Source organism: Parambassis ranga, chromosome 5 (assembly GCF_900634625.1).
Source record: "Parambassis ranga chromosome 5, fParRan2.1, whole genome shotgun sequence".
Taxonomy (NCBI): domain Eukaryota; kingdom Metazoa; phylum Chordata; class Actinopteri; family Ambassidae; genus Parambassis; species Parambassis ranga.
In genome coordinates, this window is record NC_041026.1 from 14267889 (window position 1) to 14289081 (window position 21193).

At 40.2% G+C, this 21193-nt stretch overlaps 1 protein-coding gene across 1 annotated transcript in view; it reads left to right on the top strand.

The window, feature by feature from the left end:
• Positions 1–15161, top strand: part of LOC114436297 (potassium voltage-gated channel subfamily D member 3-like) — a 72165-nt gene extending 57004 nt beyond the window's left edge. Inside the window, exons 2-6 of the mRNA XM_028406491.1 lie at positions 1748–1910; positions 8744–8845; positions 12810–12902; positions 14300–14559; positions 14930–15161. Coding sequence (XP_028262292.1) covers positions 1748–1910; positions 8744–8845; positions 12810–12902; positions 14300–14559; positions 14930–15161 — 850 coding nt within the window. The remainder of the gene's footprint in view (positions 1–1747; positions 1911–8743; positions 8846–12809; positions 12903–14299; positions 14560–14929) is intronic.
• The last annotated feature ends 6032 nt before the right edge of the window (positions 15162–21193 follow it).

Genomic DNA, 21193 nt, shown 5'->3' on the forward strand with positions numbered 1-21193 from the left:
GGACCTGGATCCCATTGGCAGGGCTTTGTTGTGCCCGTCTGAGCCACATATAGCAGAGGCACTATCCTCTCTGCCTCTGTCCACCTGTTATAGCAGCCGTTCACCTGTGTAATGAAACCATCAGAGACTTGAAGGAAGGTGAGAACAGGCAATGGAAAAGGACAGATTATAACACTGTGTCTGCAATCACACCTTTACTCCTTCCCTTCCCTGTAAGACCTGCTCTACATTATTCTGCATTAAAGGGACAGTATGCCAATAATTGTCCGGTCAGTGTTTACAACAGTCAATTAAATTCACCTGCACGTGCCAAAGCAGTGTTACTCACTAAGTAGTCATCTGTCCTCTTAATCCAGCTGGACTCTTGTTGTCTTTTCAAATGTAATCTCTAACAAGGTCTCCAGCACACCTCTATCTAATTGGGTGCACTAAGCAGGGCAGCACAGGATTCTGTTGGCAAGGCAGTTTGAGCAACATTTCCCAAGGCTAATGCTCCTGCACACCACAGCTGGGCAGTGTAGAGCACCTTGAATACCTTGAGCAGGTAGAAAAGTGCTATGAACATGCATAATGATTTGCCTCCTAGTGCTGCTTTTCTATTCAGGCTGAGTCTTCATATAAACACTGAAAAAGTGTCTTTCTGCGTGAGATCATCTGCATGTTGTATGTAGTGGTGGCATATTCCACTCTTAGCACTTAACAGCCATAACAGCCAGCAACTTTTCCAAGAGTTTAAATCGAGGCAACTGGACTCAAGGATTGTTTTTTGAAGACGTTTCGCCACTCCCCAAGTCGCTTCTTAAGTTCTCCAAAAAAACAATCCTTGAGTCCAGTTGCCTCGAATAAAACTCTTGGAAATGACTATGACCTGGATGAATGAGAGCATCCACAGATAGCCAGCAACTTATTTTGTTCTGAAATAAAAAACGCACTGTAAATCACTTGCCGAGCACCATGTGTAAACACAAAGGCGTCGATAACCATCTTAGCTGCTGCTAGACAATAACAGAACTATGAAGGTGAATGTTGGTCAGTATCAGGTGATAAGATTCAAACATTCAAATAAAGATTTGCAGACAGCCCAAAAAATATCAGACTCAACTGTGTCTGGATTGTTTTTGGTACTCAGCAATGCGCTAATTAAAAAAAAAAAACATACAAAAAATAAGTGTTTTCAGATGAAGCAGGATGAGTGAATGTTTTCTGAGATCTGTTGAAATAACAACCTTGGATGTGAACGTGTGGAGCCATTAACATTTTACACATTTCTAAAACGTTCCCTGAACAAAGCTTTTCAAAAAGAATGTGACAATACACAGGTCTACTAGTATATTTTATGCTTGATGCGATGCCATTTTCAAGGACTGAAACATTTTCCTGGTGAGGATGGACAGCTCTGTTTGGACCTGAACCTAGAAGCTCCTACTGTTACCACTGCTGTTATTCTTCATGTCCTATGACCTCTCTGATGAGTGGCAGCCTGCATGAATGACTTCTTTGTCTTCAGCTGCAGCTCTCTGTCAAGGTGAATTCAAAAACTATCCGCTTTCTTTTGATGTGGCCGCTTTTCTAACTCAAACAAAGTGGAAATCTTTCACAATGTTTTTTCTGGTCTTTCTACTCAGATTTCTGAATGACAAATTGAAAAGGGGCATAAAAAACAAGTAGATTGGAGTAGTGAAAAAAAGAGTAGTGTGGATGATGAATGGAGTTGTACCTGATGTATCTGAACCCCTCTCATCTGTAGATACGGAGACATGGTACCAAAGACGATTGCTGGAAAGATCTTCGGCTCCATCTGCTCCCTGAGCGGCGTGCTGGTGATCGCTCTGCCCGTCCCGGTCATCGTCTCCAATTTCAGCCGCATCTACCACCAGAACCAGAGGGCAGACAAACGACGCGCCCAGAAGGTAAAGTCAAGGGTTAAACATAAGTGTCTGTGTGAGTGAGTGCATGCATGTTTTAGCTGACCATTAGCACCACACTCCCTTTAGTTTCAAGCGGCCAAAGTGACAGAATTATGAATTATTATTAAGCTAATGAGAATGAATGGGAGGATGAAACATTGAGTAAAAATGCTGGGTGGGTGGATGCTAATGGTTTCGCTTAGAAACCTTCTGAAGGTCTTTTGTTTAAAAATTTAAATCATTAAAAATAATGGCAGGAGGTTAAAAGATCGTGACAACAGATGAGTTTCCTTTTTTTGTGAAAAGTACAGAGGAGGTTTTTTTTTTTTTTACAAACTTTAAAAAAGGAGATGGTGAACAGGATCGACCCCAATTAAGAGTTCTACGATTGCATTTCAAATCACTCTTTCAACTTTCCACATTTTTCAGCTCCATCACACACACACAATAGAAATCAGAAGAACATTAATTTACACACACACACACACACACTCTATCTTTCTCAGTCGCACACACTTCAGATCAAGGTACTGAATGTTAGCCGGCCTCTCACTACAGTCCCCCTGAAGGCTTGACTTTTCTACAGATAAGAGTGCTATTAAGTTAGAGAGCAGCTGCTGATAACTAATTGAGGAGGGAGGAGGAAGTCTAATATGAACCCACAGTGATATAAGGCTCCTAGGTGGGTGGTTTTCTAATTAATATACTGATTGAAATCTGTTCAAACACAATGGAATGAGCTCTGTTACACCTTCATACTGTCCAGTGTGGTTCTCTCTCAGCATCAGTGTGTTGAAGCAGCTGGACTGGAGGTAATCTGTGGAGTAACTGCAGTGATTTTGTGTGACTGGTGAAGCCAGATGTATGGCTTTAGTTCTATAATAGCTAATTCTGGGTAGGTCGTTCCTTTTTTGGTAAACCATTTTGATATTGTCATGTTTATATGAGTATAAATAAACTGTTGCCTAGCAACAGCAACCAGAGGAGAACAAAAGTCTCCAGAAACACACACAATTTGTAGGTTTAAAAACAGCAATGTGTTTAAAGGTTTAAAAACAGCAATGTGAGCAAATATTTATTTTCTTTACACATACGCATTATTATGAATTTTAATGTAACCTATTCAATTATTTAATCAGCAAATTACACATAAACCTATAATCTTGTGTAGTACTTGTGTAATGTACTAAAGTGTAAATGATTGTGAGTCATTCATATTTTATTTAGACCACGACGGGACTGTAAAAGTCATCAGTTAAACTCATGCCAATGAAGGTCTGTTAGCTTTAGTTGCCGCTCAGGTTTAGTCCATTAAAGCAGAAACTCAGGGAGACATAACCCACTTCAAATGAGGAATTAATTTACAAACACATTAGTAAAGCGTTACCAAAAAAATTAAACAGCAATAATATTCTATTGCAGATTTTTACTGCAGTTGTGATGGACTCTGAAAACGCAATTCTAACAGAGCATTGAAATATTTCATATGAATGAATCTGACATGACAGCATATTGTTCTTCAAAAGTACAACTTGCAGCTTTACATGAGAGCGTTTGCTGGCCCACAGGGAACATACTTCTATTATAGGACACCTGGAGGTTTGTGTTTTTCGCTGTGCTGCAACTTTCTGTTGTTAATATATTTATCTGGAAAATGTCTTTCTCTATTCTATGTTACCAAGTTGCTAACTCACTCAACAATACACATAAATGCCCTTCTAAAGCTACATTTCCCTCTTTGTTTTCCCCATGGTAGAACAAGGAGATCTGTTTTATATTAACGCTGTTCTTCCTTCTACTATTACTGCCTCTCTCCCGGCCTCCCCTTCCTCTTAAAATCTTATTCGTCTTCATTCTTCTATAACGACACGCTGCTCCAGGCTCCCTTTACAATTATGTAGTCATCTGGGGATTTAACTTCACAAAAAAGGTCTTCTCATGTACTCATTGTAGCTTCTCAGTCAGAAAATAGAAAGTAGAGGATCCAAATTAGATTTAATGATAGTCATTGCTTACTAACTACTTTAATGTGTGGCTCAGCAGTGTCTCTGTCTCAGGTTCACAAAGCCACAGAGGACACAACCAGCAACAGAAACAATCTCTGATATCAGTCTTTTTAATTCCCCATTAACTTGAAAAGAAAGAAAGCTTGCAGAAGATGACAGGATTCTTTCTTTTTTCTTTTTTTTCTACCTGCACAGATTAGCAGTGCAGTATACTCTCCATCACAGTGCTGCTGAGTGTTGAGGCAGTAAATGGACTTATGTCACACCGGTAATGGGACAGCAAAGTCAAGTGGAGCCACACTGAGAGATGGCAGCTTTGAGAAGAAAAAAAAATCCAGAGACGTGAGGGCAAAACAAGACGACAGGAGCAAGTCAGGGGAAGAAAAGGAGGAGGTCGAAGTGGAGCAAGAAGAGAGAAAGAAGACAAAGAAGACAGTTGTAGAAAGTGGAAGCAGAAAATCTGAAGGAGAAAGGTCTGATTGGGGTTAAAGAAAGGGAGAGGTTCCGATAATGTGGTAGTTTCAAAGCCAACATGTCGAGTTTTTCGCAGCTGTCTGACTGTGTGAGGTAATGATGGAGCATGTAGGCTTGATTTGTGCAGTCAACCAAGACCAGAGATGAAGTGAAATCACCAGAATCCATCATCACAGGGTTTTAGTCAGTGTCAGGTGGGCCCAGGCAAAGAACTTATGCAGACATAAAATACTTCCTCATCACTCTATAGGGGTTTATTGAACTTTAAGGTTGATAATTTCAGTTGCAGGTGAATCCCAAAACAAGTCAGTATAGGAATTTATAAAGACCTCCAGTCTGCATTAGGGTTAGGGTTAGAGTTTGGAAGGTCGCGGAGTTATGGTTCAATGTTTGATGCATTCAGCTCAGTGAGACCATTACGGAAATGTCACTTGAAGCTCTATGCCTCACGACGGCCGAGAACCTAACCCTAGCTCTGCAGTGGGGATCTTATGTACTACCTTAATGTTTAATGTCAGTTCAGGTGTTTAGGTTAAGGAACGATCATGGTTTGGGTGAAGGAAGCAGTCCACACTTAGGACTACAAAGAAGTCGATGTTTTTGAAAACAGTTGAAACAATTGCTGTTTATGTGTTAAAGCGCCCTCCTGTGGTTGCGTGAGTACGGTGCATGTGGGGTTGAAATGGAAATGGTGCAACACCTTGTTGCAGATGGGTAACAAATAGCTTGTAACAAATTGTTTAGCATTGTGAAAGAGTTTGCTTTAACTCTAAACCCCAACCACATAATCAGACACAGAACACAAACAAAAGGGTTTTATACCTTCATTCAGTACTCTTTTTACAGACTTTGTCCATCTGGATTTGTGAATGAGAGGAATAATTCATCACTTTCAATCAGACCCCATAATCAGTACTGACCACGATTACGCTCAATCAATCAATCAGGGATCCACCTAATCAGGGAAAATTAGAGTTAATTAAGTTAAACATCAAACGTTTGAACCACTACATCGTATCTAGTCTGAGAGAGGCCTGGTCTGCAGCTCAGTCGATGTCATTCATGATGATTTCACTGCATAAAAATGGACACTGCAGCTCTCACTTGGAAAATAAATCATTTTAACTGCAGGGAGAAGAATATTGATCTTCCTGTGACACCTTCATCAACCATTTGGGGCCTTGATTTTAAACCAGTTTGCCTTCAAATCTGTCTTAATGCTTCATACTGACTTTGAACTTAAACCTAACCGGCACTGTCACATCATAGAAAAAAGAGATTTCATCAAGTCAGACTGTTCCTAAAAGTGAAGGTTTCTTAGACAACGGTTTGGGCTCAGTGAAGACAGGATGCTCAGCACAGTGCTGTGCAGGCAATTGCAGAGTTGTTGCACGTACAGAAGGATCAGCATTAGTTATTCTTTCATATTTCCCCCTCTTTGTAGTGCTTTTGATCAATAAAAAAAGCAGGCAGCACACGACAGAAATTTCACTTTCAAATTCATTCATTCTTCAACTAAAGCTACAAAGAAAGAAGCAGTGAATGGTTCACTCTGTTTCAGTTTCACAGCCTGAACACGAACACACACAACATCATTATTACCTCTCACAACTTCACAGGTGTTTACAGTTTGATGGACAATTTTTGAATCATCCAGCCTAATTCCATTACTTTTGATTCATAGGAGATATTTCTCCTTCTGTCTCCTGTTTTTGAAATGCAATTAAGGAAAAAAGAGAGGAAATCTGTCACTTTATGTCTCCATGAGACGACGAGGCTCCGGGTTACAGTCGTACTAATATCTTCTTCATTTCAGGAAATGCACAAATACTCTCTCATCTTGTCTGTCTCATTTGCATTGCTGCTTTGTTTTTACATTTTTGTTTCACAGAGAGCATGTGTTAAAAGTTAAACACAAGACAGATTAAAGTGTAAACGGATGAATGTTATAAATCAGACAGCTGTGTGTCAGTCAGCAGCTGGATCAGGGTCCACCAGGTTTTCTGTTCCTCTTGTCTGGCTGAATCTTCAGTGGTATCCTACAGCTTGCAAAGACTCGTTCTTAGTTTGTTATTGGATGCATATTTGAGTTTGGTGCTCTTCTGAGGCTGCACATGAAATTATGATAAAGGCAAACAGAAATTTTACCTGACACCGTGTCTTGTTGATTGGATGGGGAAAAAGTCAAACTACTGAGAAGATCAGGGATGATTTTATACATGAAAGAGTAAACAATAAATAATTAAGTATTTACTTGAAAAAGACTTTATTGTATTGAAGCTGTCGACCCATCAGAACAACAGTTCATTTATTTCGCAATTAAGATTGCACCTACTGCAATAATTACTTTTAATGACTTTCTCAGTTAATTGGGAACTGTGTGAAGAGATATCCATCATTAGTTTCTTAATCTCAAGGTGATATCTTGACAGATGTTTATCTAAAAAACACTCAAAATTCCAGATTCCTCCATTTTCTATAGTCTCTGAGAGCAACGGCTGATATTTGAAGGTTTCCAGTGTAGCTGGTGACTGTCCGGTTATTGTTTACAGTCCAATAAAGGCTATGTGCAAGTGTCACTTCCCCAGAACACATCCAGCAACATGACCGCCTTCTTAAGGATAAGCCGGGAGTAACAGGAGTAAATCAGTTAATTATCTACTTACATTAAAGGCAGCTGGACTCGACAGTGATTTGTCATACTTACCAAAGAAGCAATGATCTATGAATATTGACATGTGGCCAGGCATCAGGTTTCCTGACATTTATATGTACCTAATAAAGACGCCGGGAAAATACACAAAGCAAAAAATACAAAAGTTGAACTGAATAAATATGGTACGTAGACAGTGCTTAAACTCTTTAGCAATTTAAAATAATAATGCTAGAATGAAGATGGAGTGACGAGGCAACAGCTAATATGGCAGTTTACCACTTAATCATGTTAGCTAGTGGCGGTTCGACATTGAATGACTCCCTGAAAAATATTTTATATTGAAAAAATATGGAAAAACACACATTTATATTAGGAGTATTGCTCTATATCAGGGGTGACCACAATTTTTTGGCCTGCGGGCTACAAAATGATCAATAGATTGATTGACACACAATTGATTTTTAATATTTTATATATGTACAGGTTAAAATAATTTTAAAAAGTAGTAGTTACATTTTCAGTACAAGCATCTTTCAAATGTACCCAAATTCAACCAATAACTTCTTTATTTCCACCTATGACAGCTTATGTCTGTTGTAAGTGTGGCTGTTCAGCAGGGCCTGCTTACAGCTTCCTTGTGAGAAGCTCATCACTCAAACAACCAGGAGAAACTGAATGAGCTGCAGTCGGTGAGCTGTGTCACAGTGATGATGTAGCACATTCGCCCAAACACTTCATAATGTGTCTGTTTATAATGGGACACCTACGCCTTTATTAGAGGAAATTATTTTTGTTGTAAAAGTGTTGCAGAAGATTTTGAAACTTTAAACTCAAGTTGTGCCGTATAGGTACAAAATGTCACATACATGACACAGACACACAAACAAAACTCCTCGTTTGGTTGTGTCCTTCCAGATTTGAGGCAACAGCTTCGGAAACTTGACATTGTTCCTAAACACAGAGTCTTTTCTGACCTGAGTCACAACATCAACCACAATCAGCACCACCTTATGACCAAGCCGAACTACGGGGCTCAGACTTGAAGCCCATGTGGAAGTATCCCCCCGCTGGGGGCTGGCTCCAGAAGTGAGTCATTTCCCATAGACTCCCATGTTAAAATGGCCACATTCACAGCAGAAATAAACATGTTTACAGCCTGGTACAAAAAACCATTCCGGTCTCAAATGATAAGTTTTCTTCTAGTGTCAACTGTAATTAACACTCGTGTTAATTATATTCCTGCTTCCGCGATTGCCCGCCCCCCTCATCTCCGCTCGTGCTCCCCCTCTTCGCCCATATTTGCTGCCAACATGGCGGCGTCCAGGAGCCTCCCACCGAGCCTCAAAACGGCTCTTCAGAAACAAACGGATGACATCACGGAAGCTTTGTACATAGTTTCTTTTACTGTCAGTGCCTATGACCCAACATCTCCTCTGTGTGAGTAAATCAGTGGGTTCAATATCTGTGGAAAACCAAAGGCATTAATGCTGTGACAGCAACAGATAGAATTCAAGAAAGAAGAGAAAAGAAATGGAAACTGCGGAGGTAAGTGTAGTGCAGTAAGAGCTGTGAACATTACTACAGAGCCTGTGTGATGAGTTGGCAGATTCTCACCATTTAATAAGGCATTAGTCATCTTCTGTGACCTCCCGCCCACCCTGTCTGATGCTGTGACCTCTTCTTCTTCTTCCCACGCCCAGAAAGCCAGACTGGCCAGGATAAGAATAGCCAAGTCTGGCAGCGCCAAGGCCTTCCTGCACAGCAAACATAACGGACTGCTCAACGAACTGCTGGAGCTGACGGTGAGAAAGACCTCTGACCCTCTAAGAAGCACCAACAGCAAAGTGGAGGCGATGATTCCTGGGAAGTCATTTCAAATGTGTTCGTTAAAAATGACCAGCAGATTGTAATTCAGTATGAGGCATTAATCATATTGTTCCTGGCGAACACCTTCCTGCTAATTATCCTCCCTCACTGCAATTCAATAGGTAGTACACAAACACACACACACACACTCGAGCAAAACAACAATTACTGTCATAATTAAACAAAGGACAATTTAAAAGTAATTTAGAGGCTGTGAAAGAGCAGCAGAAGTTGAAGTCATTACATGCATGTTGTTGTACAGGGCAGAGGTGACAGCAGAGGAGTTTAACTAGTAATCTCCCGTGTGAGTGTTATCAGTGTGATCACACAAATCTCTCAGGCGGAGACCTAGTTTAAGGCATGAATGTGAAACTGGCAGGAGTTGTTTTCACTTGTTTTTTAGTAGCCTTTTGGTTATTGTTAAATAGTTAGTGCAGTATTGTACAGATTCATTTTAAGGCAGCTTTGGACTTCACACAGAGCCTTCTTCCTCCTCTTCCTGTTTCAAGAGAAACACAAAAGAACTCTTTAAAATAATGCAGTAATGTAACTTATGCAAAACAATAAGCCATTGTAATTTTATATAGGGGTCTAAATATTTAAAGCATCTGCTGTAAGCTGCTTTACAGACAGTCTGTAAGTTGTCATTTTCTTAGCTCCTACCTCAAAAAGTGCACTGGAACACCACCTAAAATCCTGCTTGGGAGAAAAAAAAACATGTCCTCTAGATGTCCTAGAGATACGCTGTAAACGGTAAACCTTCAACTAAACACTACCTGGAATGCCTGAAGGTCAGAACACGGCCATTTCACATGGAAACCTATAATGACCACCAATATAGTGTGTTATAAAAGATCATGCTGGCACTGGACTGGTTCCCTGAAGATGTTTTAGAGCTTTTCTAACCATTCTTGATCAGTTCGCTAAAAGGGAGCGGTCAAAAGCCCCTAAAGTTATTTTTTACTTATTTTATTTTGTCCTAAAGTGAAGTCATACAAATAAAGCTCTTTGAAATGTTAGACAAATGAGAACCCAGTCTAACCTCTCTAACAGTAAGAGCAGCTTGTCCTGTGATAGCTGTTATTCATTGTGTTGTATTATTACATTTAGCAGCCACTCTGACCCCAGTCAGACCCAAGTAACACAGCAGCAAAGAGAAAACACGAAAAGAGCCAATGTGACCACTTGAGGCTGCCTCCAATAACAAGTCAAATCCCCGCACACCTCCACTTTACAGCAGAAATAATAATAATTTTCTAAATGTCAAACCATTTCTCATTAATTACATTTTTTCTGTATAGGTCCACTTTCAAACAGCCATTTTTTTCAAGGGAAACACCCATCACTGTGTTCTGCTCCATTTTTACTCATCTCTGGTTTTTTTTTTAAATGTCACCACCATGAAAAAATGTGTTTGGTAATGCATGAGCAAATTGCCTATATCCTTCCCATCCAGTCAATCACTCTTGCTTTCAGTGACACACTCCCCTCCTTGCAGATGGTTACTAAAATCCATTTGGATCTAATCGAGTCCAGTGAGAAAGCTCATGGGTGTCTGGAAGTGGTTAGAATTATCATATAAATGCCATCTGTGAGTGCTGAGCGACCCCCCCCCCCCCCCCCCCTCCCCCCCCCCCCCCCCCCCCCCCAACCTCAACCATCCCTCTGCATGTCTGCGATGAGGCTGCCAGAGTCCTGGCGCATCAAATTACAGTGGTGTCAGTGCTGACAGTCAGTCAGAGGCGCTGCGTGGGCCTGGTGTGGGAGTGAGTGGGGATATATGACAAAATGACTGCTTCTCATGCAGCCTATAGTTAGATTAGAAGTTCACTGCGGGAATGGGTGCATTTTTCATTTTTTTTTCCCCACCACCAGCCCAGATCACAGGGTCATTATCATAGCGGATGATTTATTGATAATCCTGTCAGGTTTTATGATCACGTTGCGTAAGCAGGCATTACAGCTGTTTACTTAATTTTCACTTTTCACATTAAGAGTGGCATGAGTTTTTCTGTGCCTTCATGGTTAATCTTTTTTTTAGCCTGGTTCCAGACATCTGAATTGCTTTCCATATCTCATATTTGTTTTTTTTTTGTCTTTGCAAATGGGTCTGGCGTTCATCGACAGATGTTTCCCTAGATGGAATAACAACCAAACCGATCACGACTGAGTGAATCGCTGGCAATGGGCATGCCGTGTTCTAATGCTTGGAAAAAAAACAATATTATGGTTAGATGAGAAGTTTATTAAAATCAGTTTATTTTATTTTGTTCTAAATTTATTTATTTATTTATGTAGCAGAACATTTTAACAGAAGGGTCTAATAAAACTATACAACTGCATGGGACACCTAGAATATGTGAAAGAAAAAAGTCAATTGAGCACATCTAAAACATCCACTCTCTTTTTTCTTTTTCTTTTTCTTTAGTCTTTTTTGTATTTTTACTTGAGTTTAAGAAAAGAGAGCTTGACAACAGGCGAGAGAAAGTTACCGGCCATCCCACAGCCCTGATGATTTTACTTTTGTGGTTTTAAGATACCCAGTATAGATGCTGTAAGAGCATCAGGGTCGTAGTTAAATGGAGAATGAGTGGGATGCAGCAGATTACAGTCCTGTATTTAGATCCACTCCAAACTTTTCACATGATAGGAATGCCATAAGGAAAATGAATAATACAATAAACATGCAAAATGTGATCCAAAACAACATATCAGTTTAATTAAATATTTTCTTGCAGGATTTTTATATCTGTAGTTCTCACATTTTCAAATTACACATACATTACACATCGGCTGCTCCCATCATGTGTCGCCATGCCTACTGAGATAGATGTAATTCATACTGTGCCTCCAAAAACATTGTTCTAAATTAAAGTTGTTTTTTTACTACAGTTGATTAGTCACATGACAGATGGACTGTAGAAAAACAGATTTCTTTCAGTACATGAAAGACACATGAATCTTGACATGGGCCTTAGTCTACAGCTCCACAGTGTGTGTTTGTGTGTGTGCAGACACATCAGATAGCTTGCTGTCCTCGTGCCCACATCACTGTATTGTTCATGTTCTTGGACTCTGAATGAGTCCCTGGGCTGGATCGCCTCCTACCCAAATCCCTCTGAGAAACAATGCACTCTGTGGGGAGAGAAATAATTTGCTTTCACTTTTCATGTTATTTGCCAATTGTGATTACTGTGAGGCTAAGCTATATTGGAGGCTGAGCTTTGAAACTGAGTCCTGTTTGGAGATTTACCAACAAATGGTTCCATAAGTTTCTGTTTTTCTCAGACTCTGCTGTTTTTCTTCTTTTGAAAGCCTCAGACATCAATAACAGTCGAGCTGCCCGAAGCATCAAATAATGCTCGCTGGTACCTACTTAGATAATTAAGTAAGAGAGCTGGCGGTAACACGGTCTTACAATTTATTTGTTATTTCCTCACACTGAAAGAGGAAGTTATTTTACTGCTGGCATAACATGAAGATCCAGACCAACAGGAATGACAGAAAAATTGCACATTAGAAAATAGATTATAAACAAACCTCTTGCCAAGGCAAGCCTAAGGCTGGGGGATCAATTCACACTATGCAGAAATGTGCTCCATTATGTAGCTAATAGGCTAGTAAATTATTTGAATGCAAACAGCAGGAGCTAGCTCCTCACAATGGAAAGGAGTAAAATCAACAAGAATGAGAGTTGAGTTCAGAAAATGGATGACACGAGGCAGAAGGGAAGCGCCACGTCGCTGAGTTTTCATTACTGACAGCAAAGTTCATTTACAGAGTCCTCAGTAAATATCAGACGTTTTATCTCACCGAGCAGAGTGAAGCATGTCCAGGGATGCACCGGCAATATCCTGAATTATTCTGTGTGTGTCTGTGTGTGTGTGTGTGTGTAATCAGGGTACAGAAGAAGATGAGCAGAAGCTGACTAAGTGCACCTCTCTGTTAGAGAGCCAACATCACCACCTACTGCACTGTCTGGAAAAGACCACGGTGAGTGCATCTCTCCCTCTCTCTTTGACTTGAACAGGTTTATTTTTGGTATTAAAAGGATGTTAACTTAGTAAATCTAACACATGCTAACATCCTGTTCCACTCCTAGGTGAATATTATTTTGTCTTCTGACAGAAGCTTGTATTTGACACAGACTCACCCTGTAGCTCCCAGATTCCCACTGAAACTGATCTAAGCGGAGTCTTGAGGGAGTTTTACTGCTGTCAAAAGATGTCTGTCACGGTGACGGTTCGATTTTCACTCCTGTCAAACCTGCGCTTCAAAATCAGTTGGAACCAACTCTGTCAAAATGTTTACATGTCAGTTTGATAGTTTCCATGAGACATGGTGGGGCTTTTGTTCTAACATGTAGCAAGACTAGCTGAGCCAGAACAGGCCAGACTAAAACCAGAGCACACACACAGAGTAAGGATACACCAGGATGTTATTAATATTCAGTATTGACTGATCAGTATGGGATAATAGGTAGAGCTGTAGACTCAGCTGTATGAAGGTATTTCATGCTTGCTATGCCAACAAGTTCACCAGCCACCTGCAAAGTAGATGTTATCAGATCATTATTGATCAGAACTCATAGGCATGTCAGTGATTCTATCCCACAAATTTTTACAATGTCTGTAGTTACAAGTACATTTATGAATACAGTTGTGTTCATACAGCTGTGCTGGACTGTACTGCTGGACTGATGTGAGGTCAGACTCTGCATGGAGATGGTGTCAAGCTGCCTGCTGTGTTTCTATAATGAGCCTCAGTCATGCTGCCGGTGCTCTGGCTCAGTTAGCTGACTAGTTAGCTACTGTCTGCTAACACAAATCCATCCATTAATGTCTGATTAACATTAATCATAACATTAATCTGAAGCAGGAATACTGACACAGTAAAAATGGTGAATGCCTGTTTTTTATTAGCAGCCTCTCTGTTCACTTGATGCCCACAGCCTGCCTCATGACACACAGACCTGTCCATAGCTGCTTCTGGTACTGAAAATGTAAATTAACTACACATTGTCAATTTTAATTTCAAGATGATTTCTTTGATTATTTTAACCTGTTCAGATATCCTTTGCCTTTGGAAATCAAATATATGTATTCAGTCCATGAGTACTTTTACTTTTAATTCTTTAAGTACATTTAAAAGTAAGTACTTAAGACTTGTACTTAAGTAGGATTGTTGATGTAGCACTTCTACTTTTACTTGAGTATATATTTTGCTGGTTATTTGTACTTTTACTTAATTACCAAGCTTCAGTACTTCCTCCACCACTTTAAGGTGCCAGTTCTCTCTGTTATCATAGTATCTGTGTTGACTTTATATACTTATTCTGAATATTTGATTTAGAAATGAAACATGCTTCTCCACCCTTCTTTGCTCTGCAGGGTCATGAGTTTGTGGACGAGCAAATCTACGAGCAGAACTGTTTAGAGACTGCGCTGCAGACCTTCCCCTCACGCAGCCCCTCTATAGTCAGCCATGACAGCCCCGTGGGTACCTGCTGTGGCCGAAGGGGGAGGAGAAACCTTCCCCTGCCGAACGCCAGCCTTCCCCCCGCCCTTCCCGTCCCAGCACACCAGGGCCCGCTGCAGGAGCTCAGTGCCATCCACATACAGTGCGGTGACCCACTGTCACACACCGCCAGGTGAAACTCAACAACACAGATGTGACAGGAGCAGGAGAGGCCTGATAATGGATTTTAGCTGAAATGTGTTGTAGTTTTATCAAGGCTGTTTGACCAATTTATGAGGACAAACATTGTTATGAAGCGCTGCTTTTGGCCACCTACTGTTTTTGAACAGTGCTTTTTGGGAAACGCATCATTTTCAAAGATGCCAAAATTATTTTCAGCTGCTTAATTTGCCTAAAAAGTACAAATAAAAGCATGAACACCTCACAACTGAAGTAGGACATGATGGTAATTTTTTTACTGGCTGGACACTGAAGCTGCTCATTGGTGGTTTGTGAGTCTGTATTGATAATGGTGTGTTTTTGTTGTTTCACTCTTATAACAGCCGTTCAAACCTTAACCTGAAAACTGATGACAGCAGCAGGATCAACTGTAAAAGCGGCCGCATCACCACAGCCATCATCAGCCTCCCGACGCCCCCTGCTTTAACCCCCGATGGAGACGGCCTGCATGGCCCCCCACTGCGGCGGCCGCCCCCGCCTGCGGGCCAGCCAGGAACCCCGAGCATCCAGACCACAACAAGCTCAGCCAACATCATCAAAGTCTCAGCTCTGTGACTCTCTGGCTGACAGATGTTAACTCTGAAAGAAAAAGATGAAGAGGGAGGAAGATGAAGCAGGTAACACTACATTGATGGGTGCATAGCACCCCTCCCCCCACCCTCACAGGGTCAACGAGAAGACAGCTGTACTCCAGAGGAGTCACCAGATGTAGAGTACTGTAGATATGTGAACCGAGAACCACACACTTGTCGCGTTGTGTATGTACTGTAGATACGGAGAGACCCGCTGCACTTCTAATAGTTTCTGACAGCAGTACAGATGTTTTACAGCAGGCTCTGTGGAGACAGACATCTGCTGTCGGCAAATTCACAATAAATTTAAAGTGAATTCACAGAGAAAAGGAGATTTGTTGACTTTAATTATTGAACAAAAATGAAGATGTTGACTGTGGAATTTGAGTGGTCCTGTTTGTGTTGTGTGTTGTTTGTCTTAAGTATTTTGAGACACAAAAAAAAATTAATTAAAACAGTTTTCTTTACAGCAGCATTCGAAGAAGTCACAGTAACCGATGCTGCTAATGTCATGGCTAAAATGTAATTTCCTTTTTTGGAGAGTGTTTTTTTTCTTGCCTAGCCATTATGTCAAAGCCAAACTGTGATTGTTAGTGACTTATAACTTCCTACTGGAGACGGATATTCTTTATGGTATTTACAGCTGAGCGTCTTATGGACCATGTACAGTTCAGCCTTTTCAAACTGAAAAACTTTGAATATTTTGGGGATTTATAAGGAGAGAAAACACATAAACATGGCAATGTTTTTTTCAGACAGTCTGAGAAAAGCACACCTGTTAAGACCTCACAGTGCTGCCTGCTGGACATCAGTGACTCTGCGTCATCACTCTGTTGTTGGGAAATCTTCAGTTATTTCACAAAACTACTAAATTTCCTGCTTTTAGTTGTAATCTGTTTATTAATTAAAAGTTGTTCTTAGAAAACTGACATTCTACATAACAACAGAGGAACATACGGTGGCCCTGAAGGTCAAAACTCATTTCAGATTAGGGACAGCACGTCTTGTTTCTGATTGGAGAGAACCCATGCTAAAATATAAGCTGATGTGATTGGCTGTTTCACTGCCAGTCAGGAAATGACGCTTTGTGAATGGCCAGCTATGCTGAAGCGTAAACACTGTATGTATGTGTGGGTCCTCTTTCAAAATGTTCCTGTATTTATGTCATCTCGTCCTCCATTCTTTTCAACACAGTTTAAAACTCATGCACGGACACAGCTGAAACAGGAAATGATGTTACACTCTCGGGTTCTGTCCAATCAGAAGCAAGAAGTGTTGTCCCTGCACTTTCTGTAATGTGAAACGTCGTTGTGTTTTGACCTTCATGGACACCGTAGGAATAAGATTATTTAGCAAAACAATCCCAACTCAAGGTCCCCAAACTACCTTGCATCATATTCGATTGAGGTTGCTACTGATTTCCTGATATTGGTAAATAACAAAAGTACCATCCATGTTGGGTACTTCAGAGGTCTGAAAACACGTGATGGAACAGCACAAAAAGAGAACACGTGGATGTCACAGACAAAAGGTCCCATCTTTTGTCCTGTCTTTGTGAAGACAGAAGACAGAGAAAGTCTTCTCAACAAAGGCCTCAATCCTTCGTATAAGAGTATATACATATATATTACCAGTCCTTGAGCAGGATTTATTAATGTGACACCCTAGAAACAATTCAGCAGCTCAAACTTAAAGGACAGCACATCTAAGACGATTTAAAAAACTAAAAACAAAGGAAAAGCTGACCCTTGAGTTCAAACAGTTTTGTCAAAAGAAACATGTCAGTCATGAAAGTCTCCATTGCATAGTCACAGCGATGTCCACAAGATGGCAGCAAAGTCTGAAAACAGGTTTCTGGCCTTACTCCTGCCTGAATGTATGATTCACACACCTACCTGCTGCACATTGTTGCTCGTTCGTGGTTTAAAATTCATTTGTGACTATTTGCCGGGTGTGCTGTAGTTATCTGTGTTACAAATAAACAATGTGTTTATTTGCCTTTTGTTTCACTGAAGTGATGATTTAACTTACTTCACATTGGTCTCTCCGTCATGGAGTGAAGTTGTTTTTGCTGTATGGTAATATTTTGTGTTTGCATTTCTGTAGTTTTTGTCATGTTTTTATAACCGAAGTGAAAGTATTGTCACTTTTCCATCCTCTGTAAGAACAGCACAGTAGTGGTACTCTTTATGCTGCTTTACAAACAATTACAAACCCTTTAGATCCTTTTTTTTTTCCTCAGTTATTGATGAAAATATCAAGCGTGACTCGGCCGCGGTGTTCTCTTTTGGTATCCACTAAAACAGTATTTGCACATTAGGGCTTTTTGCAGTATCATAGAACACCCTCGAACTTCAGCCGTTTCTTTTCCTGTCACACCAGAGTGACTAATGTACTTGTTGTCATGATACGATGGACTTCAAATGCATTGTTGGGGTCACTTTTTTAAAAAGTCTTGGCATTGCTGTTTGTGTTGTTTCTGATCTTTTTATCCTTTTGAGCTTTTTTCTGTCTGTTTGCTGTGTGTACAGTTACCCTGTCAGATTATTTGTTACAACAACATGAAGTGTCAGATTAAAAGGAAAAATCTGCCACAACAACCGAGCCTCGTCTTCCTCTTCTTTTCTCCTCTTATGTGGAGTATTGATTTAAAATTCATATGTAACAAAAACTAAAAACTAATAGAAAATAGAAACTGTATTTTTTTCAGTGAGCACATTTTAATATTAAATCTACAGTCATGTTCAAAATAGCTTGTAGGTCCACCTTTAACAGCAGTAACTTGAAATAATGGTTTCCTGTAGGACATCTTTGTGGAGGAACCATTCTCCATTTTTCTTTGGCTGAAGTCTGGATTTTGACTGGGTCTAAAGTCAAACAACTCCCCTTTTATTTGGGTTCATCTGTCCATAGGACATTGTTCCAGAAGTGTTCTACTTCTACGTCTTCGAATGTGTGGCTTACATAAGTCTTCCCAGGAGTGGACGTCCCAGCAAATTCACTTGAGATCAGACTGTGCAATGCTACATTATAAAGGTCCTTAATGTGCAGCAACAGTTGCGGTTCTTCTTCTCTGACACCATTCTTTATGTCTTCACACATGTGACCTCTTGGCATCACGTGAACACACACACCTGAGGTTTGCACACCTGCTGCTGATCAATTCATCAAAGCCTGATTATTAGCAGCACCTGCTGCAGCTCACTTTATTAAATCCCATGGAAGCATATATGAGACACTTTTGTCTTTTTGGCTTCATGTTTTCTAAAATAAAACATTTGTTGTTATATGTTGGTCTGAAGTATTTTATGAATGCTAATTATTAACAAGAGTTTGGTTGCTGGGCAACCAAACTAATTATAAGTGGGGCACTGACTCTAAAACATTACATTAGAATATTGTTGTATATTGTGTAGCTTGCAGAAGACATCTCTGTGTAAAAAGGAGTAAAACGACTTACTATTGGTCTGAATGAATGGTTAATGTTTTTTTTTATTTAAAGGCAATCTCAAACCTAAATCCAATTGTGCACATTTAACAGATACTACAAAGCTCTGCAAGAACATCCACTGCATGCAACACCAACTTGTCAAACTGATTAGTACCTTATAAACTTGAACTTTGAACTTGTTCTGTTTAAAATGTGGCACTTCAAAGAGGCAGAGACCTGGGAAAGTCCAGCATCTAAATGTTATGACACATTTAGATGTACAGCCTCTGAGGCACGCTACATGTCTGTGCGCCTCTTTCATGTGTTCACAGGTGTTGTGCTGTCAGCTCACTCTCACGCCACATGTGTGATTCTGACCATCTCGTGCAGCTTGCAGCCCGTCATTAGTGGTTGCGTGGCTGACGTCGGCACACAGAAGGACCAGATGACTCAGAGTCACTATGATTAAATCCACTCGGAGATCAACACCCACACATCCAGCTGCTCCACCAATCAGATGATTCATCAAGTTAAAATACATCTTTGATTTTTTTTGTCTTTTTTTGTTGCTCAAAGGAAAAAAATCAGTTTCAGCAACTTAAAGAAATGCCTTAAATTCATATGCCATAATTAGATTTAGTCATGGACACTTTGCATTCTGCTCTATAAAAAAAGTATTCAAATGAGGCAGCGACATTTGGTTTCTCTCAGCCTCTAACAACAGAAATGTGGTCACAGAAAGTGATGTCAAAATCTACTTTATTACCGTACACTGGGAGTCCTGCAACTTCTGTGTTACCTTATCCATACCACTAGATGGCAGCAACACCAACATCTTTGGTAGATAAAGACCACAGTACAAACCAAAGCTCTATAATCAATATGTGTTGACATTACATAACTATCACATGTGTCCCATTACATAATTGTGTCATTTTTCTAATGATGAGTCTAGAAGTATAAATTATTTTCTTTTATTCAATTTCTAGTTTGCATAATATCTTTTCAAATTTAGTTTAATTACAAAGTCTATGACTGTGTAATGGGCCATCAGAGCTGATCTGAGCTGAAACATATTAATCCTTCTGTCCAACTAGCGGCCAAACCACCCAAAAAAAAATTCAAATTGTTAGGAGCTAAGATGTTGGGGATTGTTTTTAGGATTGATTAATGCACAGGGATGGTTGTTACAAGCTCAGGCCTACTTTGACATCAACTCTCATGACATTTGCTATAGTTTTCCATCATTGCCACATAACTATAAATGCATTATGTTTGACAGGTGAGTGATAAAGCTATAAATGACTAGATTCACATCTTATCATTCTCTTTGTGTGAGTAGCTGGTTTATGTATCAGTATATGAAATTACTTGTCAGTTCAAAGCAGTGATGTGTGTTTGATGAACACTGTTATTATGTTGAACATGAAAGAAAGACGTCTTGTTCAATTACTGTCAGAGACACCTGACATGAGGAGATAACCACTCCTATACTCTGTATGACTAATAAAAAACCTCATGCATATTTCACATGAACTTTGAACAGATAATATTAGCACTGAAAACAGTTACAGTAACTTTTAAACGTCTGTCAGGAGTCCTTTCCATAAAATGCAAGCACGTCTTACACATGATATATGATATATGAGGCACATTAGTGAAACTTGTTTCTATGTTTCCAGCTACTGACAAAGAAAATACTGTTGATTTGTTATTTTTCCCTCTCCATATAGGTATGAGATAAATACATTTACTGCAAACCTCATACAAGTGATTTTCTACAGAGAAAAAAAACAAAAACTAAGAAATCTGAGCGGCACCTGATACATTTTCTGCCATGTTTTCATCTCTTCTGCTCCCAGTAGCAGTTTCTGTTTACAGACAAAACACAGAATGGTATCTATGGTATATTCAGCAGCACATAATACCATACAGTGTGTTTACACTGCAGGCATAATCATCTTTTCACTGTGGCTTAAATCTTTTTTTTGTACTGAACACAAACACTGAACAAGTCATAACAGACAGTGAGTCACATTTAGGATTATGAATCCTGTCTGTCTGTCTGTCTGTCTGTCTGTCTGTTAGTCGATCTGTCTGTCTGTCTGTCTGTCTGTCTGTCTGTCTGTCTGTCGGTCTGTCTTCTGTCTGTCTGTCTGTCTGTCTGTCTGTTAGTCTGTCTGTCTGTCTGTCTGTCTGTCTTCTGTCTGTCTGTCTGTCTGTCTGTCTGTCTGTCTGTCTGTCGGTCTGTCTTCTGTCTGTCTTCTGTCTGTCTGTCTGTCTGTCTTCTGTCTGTCTGTCTGTCTGTCTGTCTGTCTGTCTGTCTTCTGTCTGTCTGTCTGTCTGTCTATCTGTCTGTTAGTCGATCTGTCTGTCTGTCTGTCTGTCTGTCTGTCTGTCTGTCTGTCTGTCTATCTGTCTGTTAGTCGATCTGTCTGTCTGTCTGTCTGTCTTCTGTCTGTCTGTCTGACCTTCAGTTCAACAGTTGTTGCTGCTACATGTGCTGCCGGTGTTTCAGTGCTGACTGATCAGAGTTGGACGCTTCCTTCTCATCCAGTGCTTGTTCATGCTGACAGCTGGGAGGA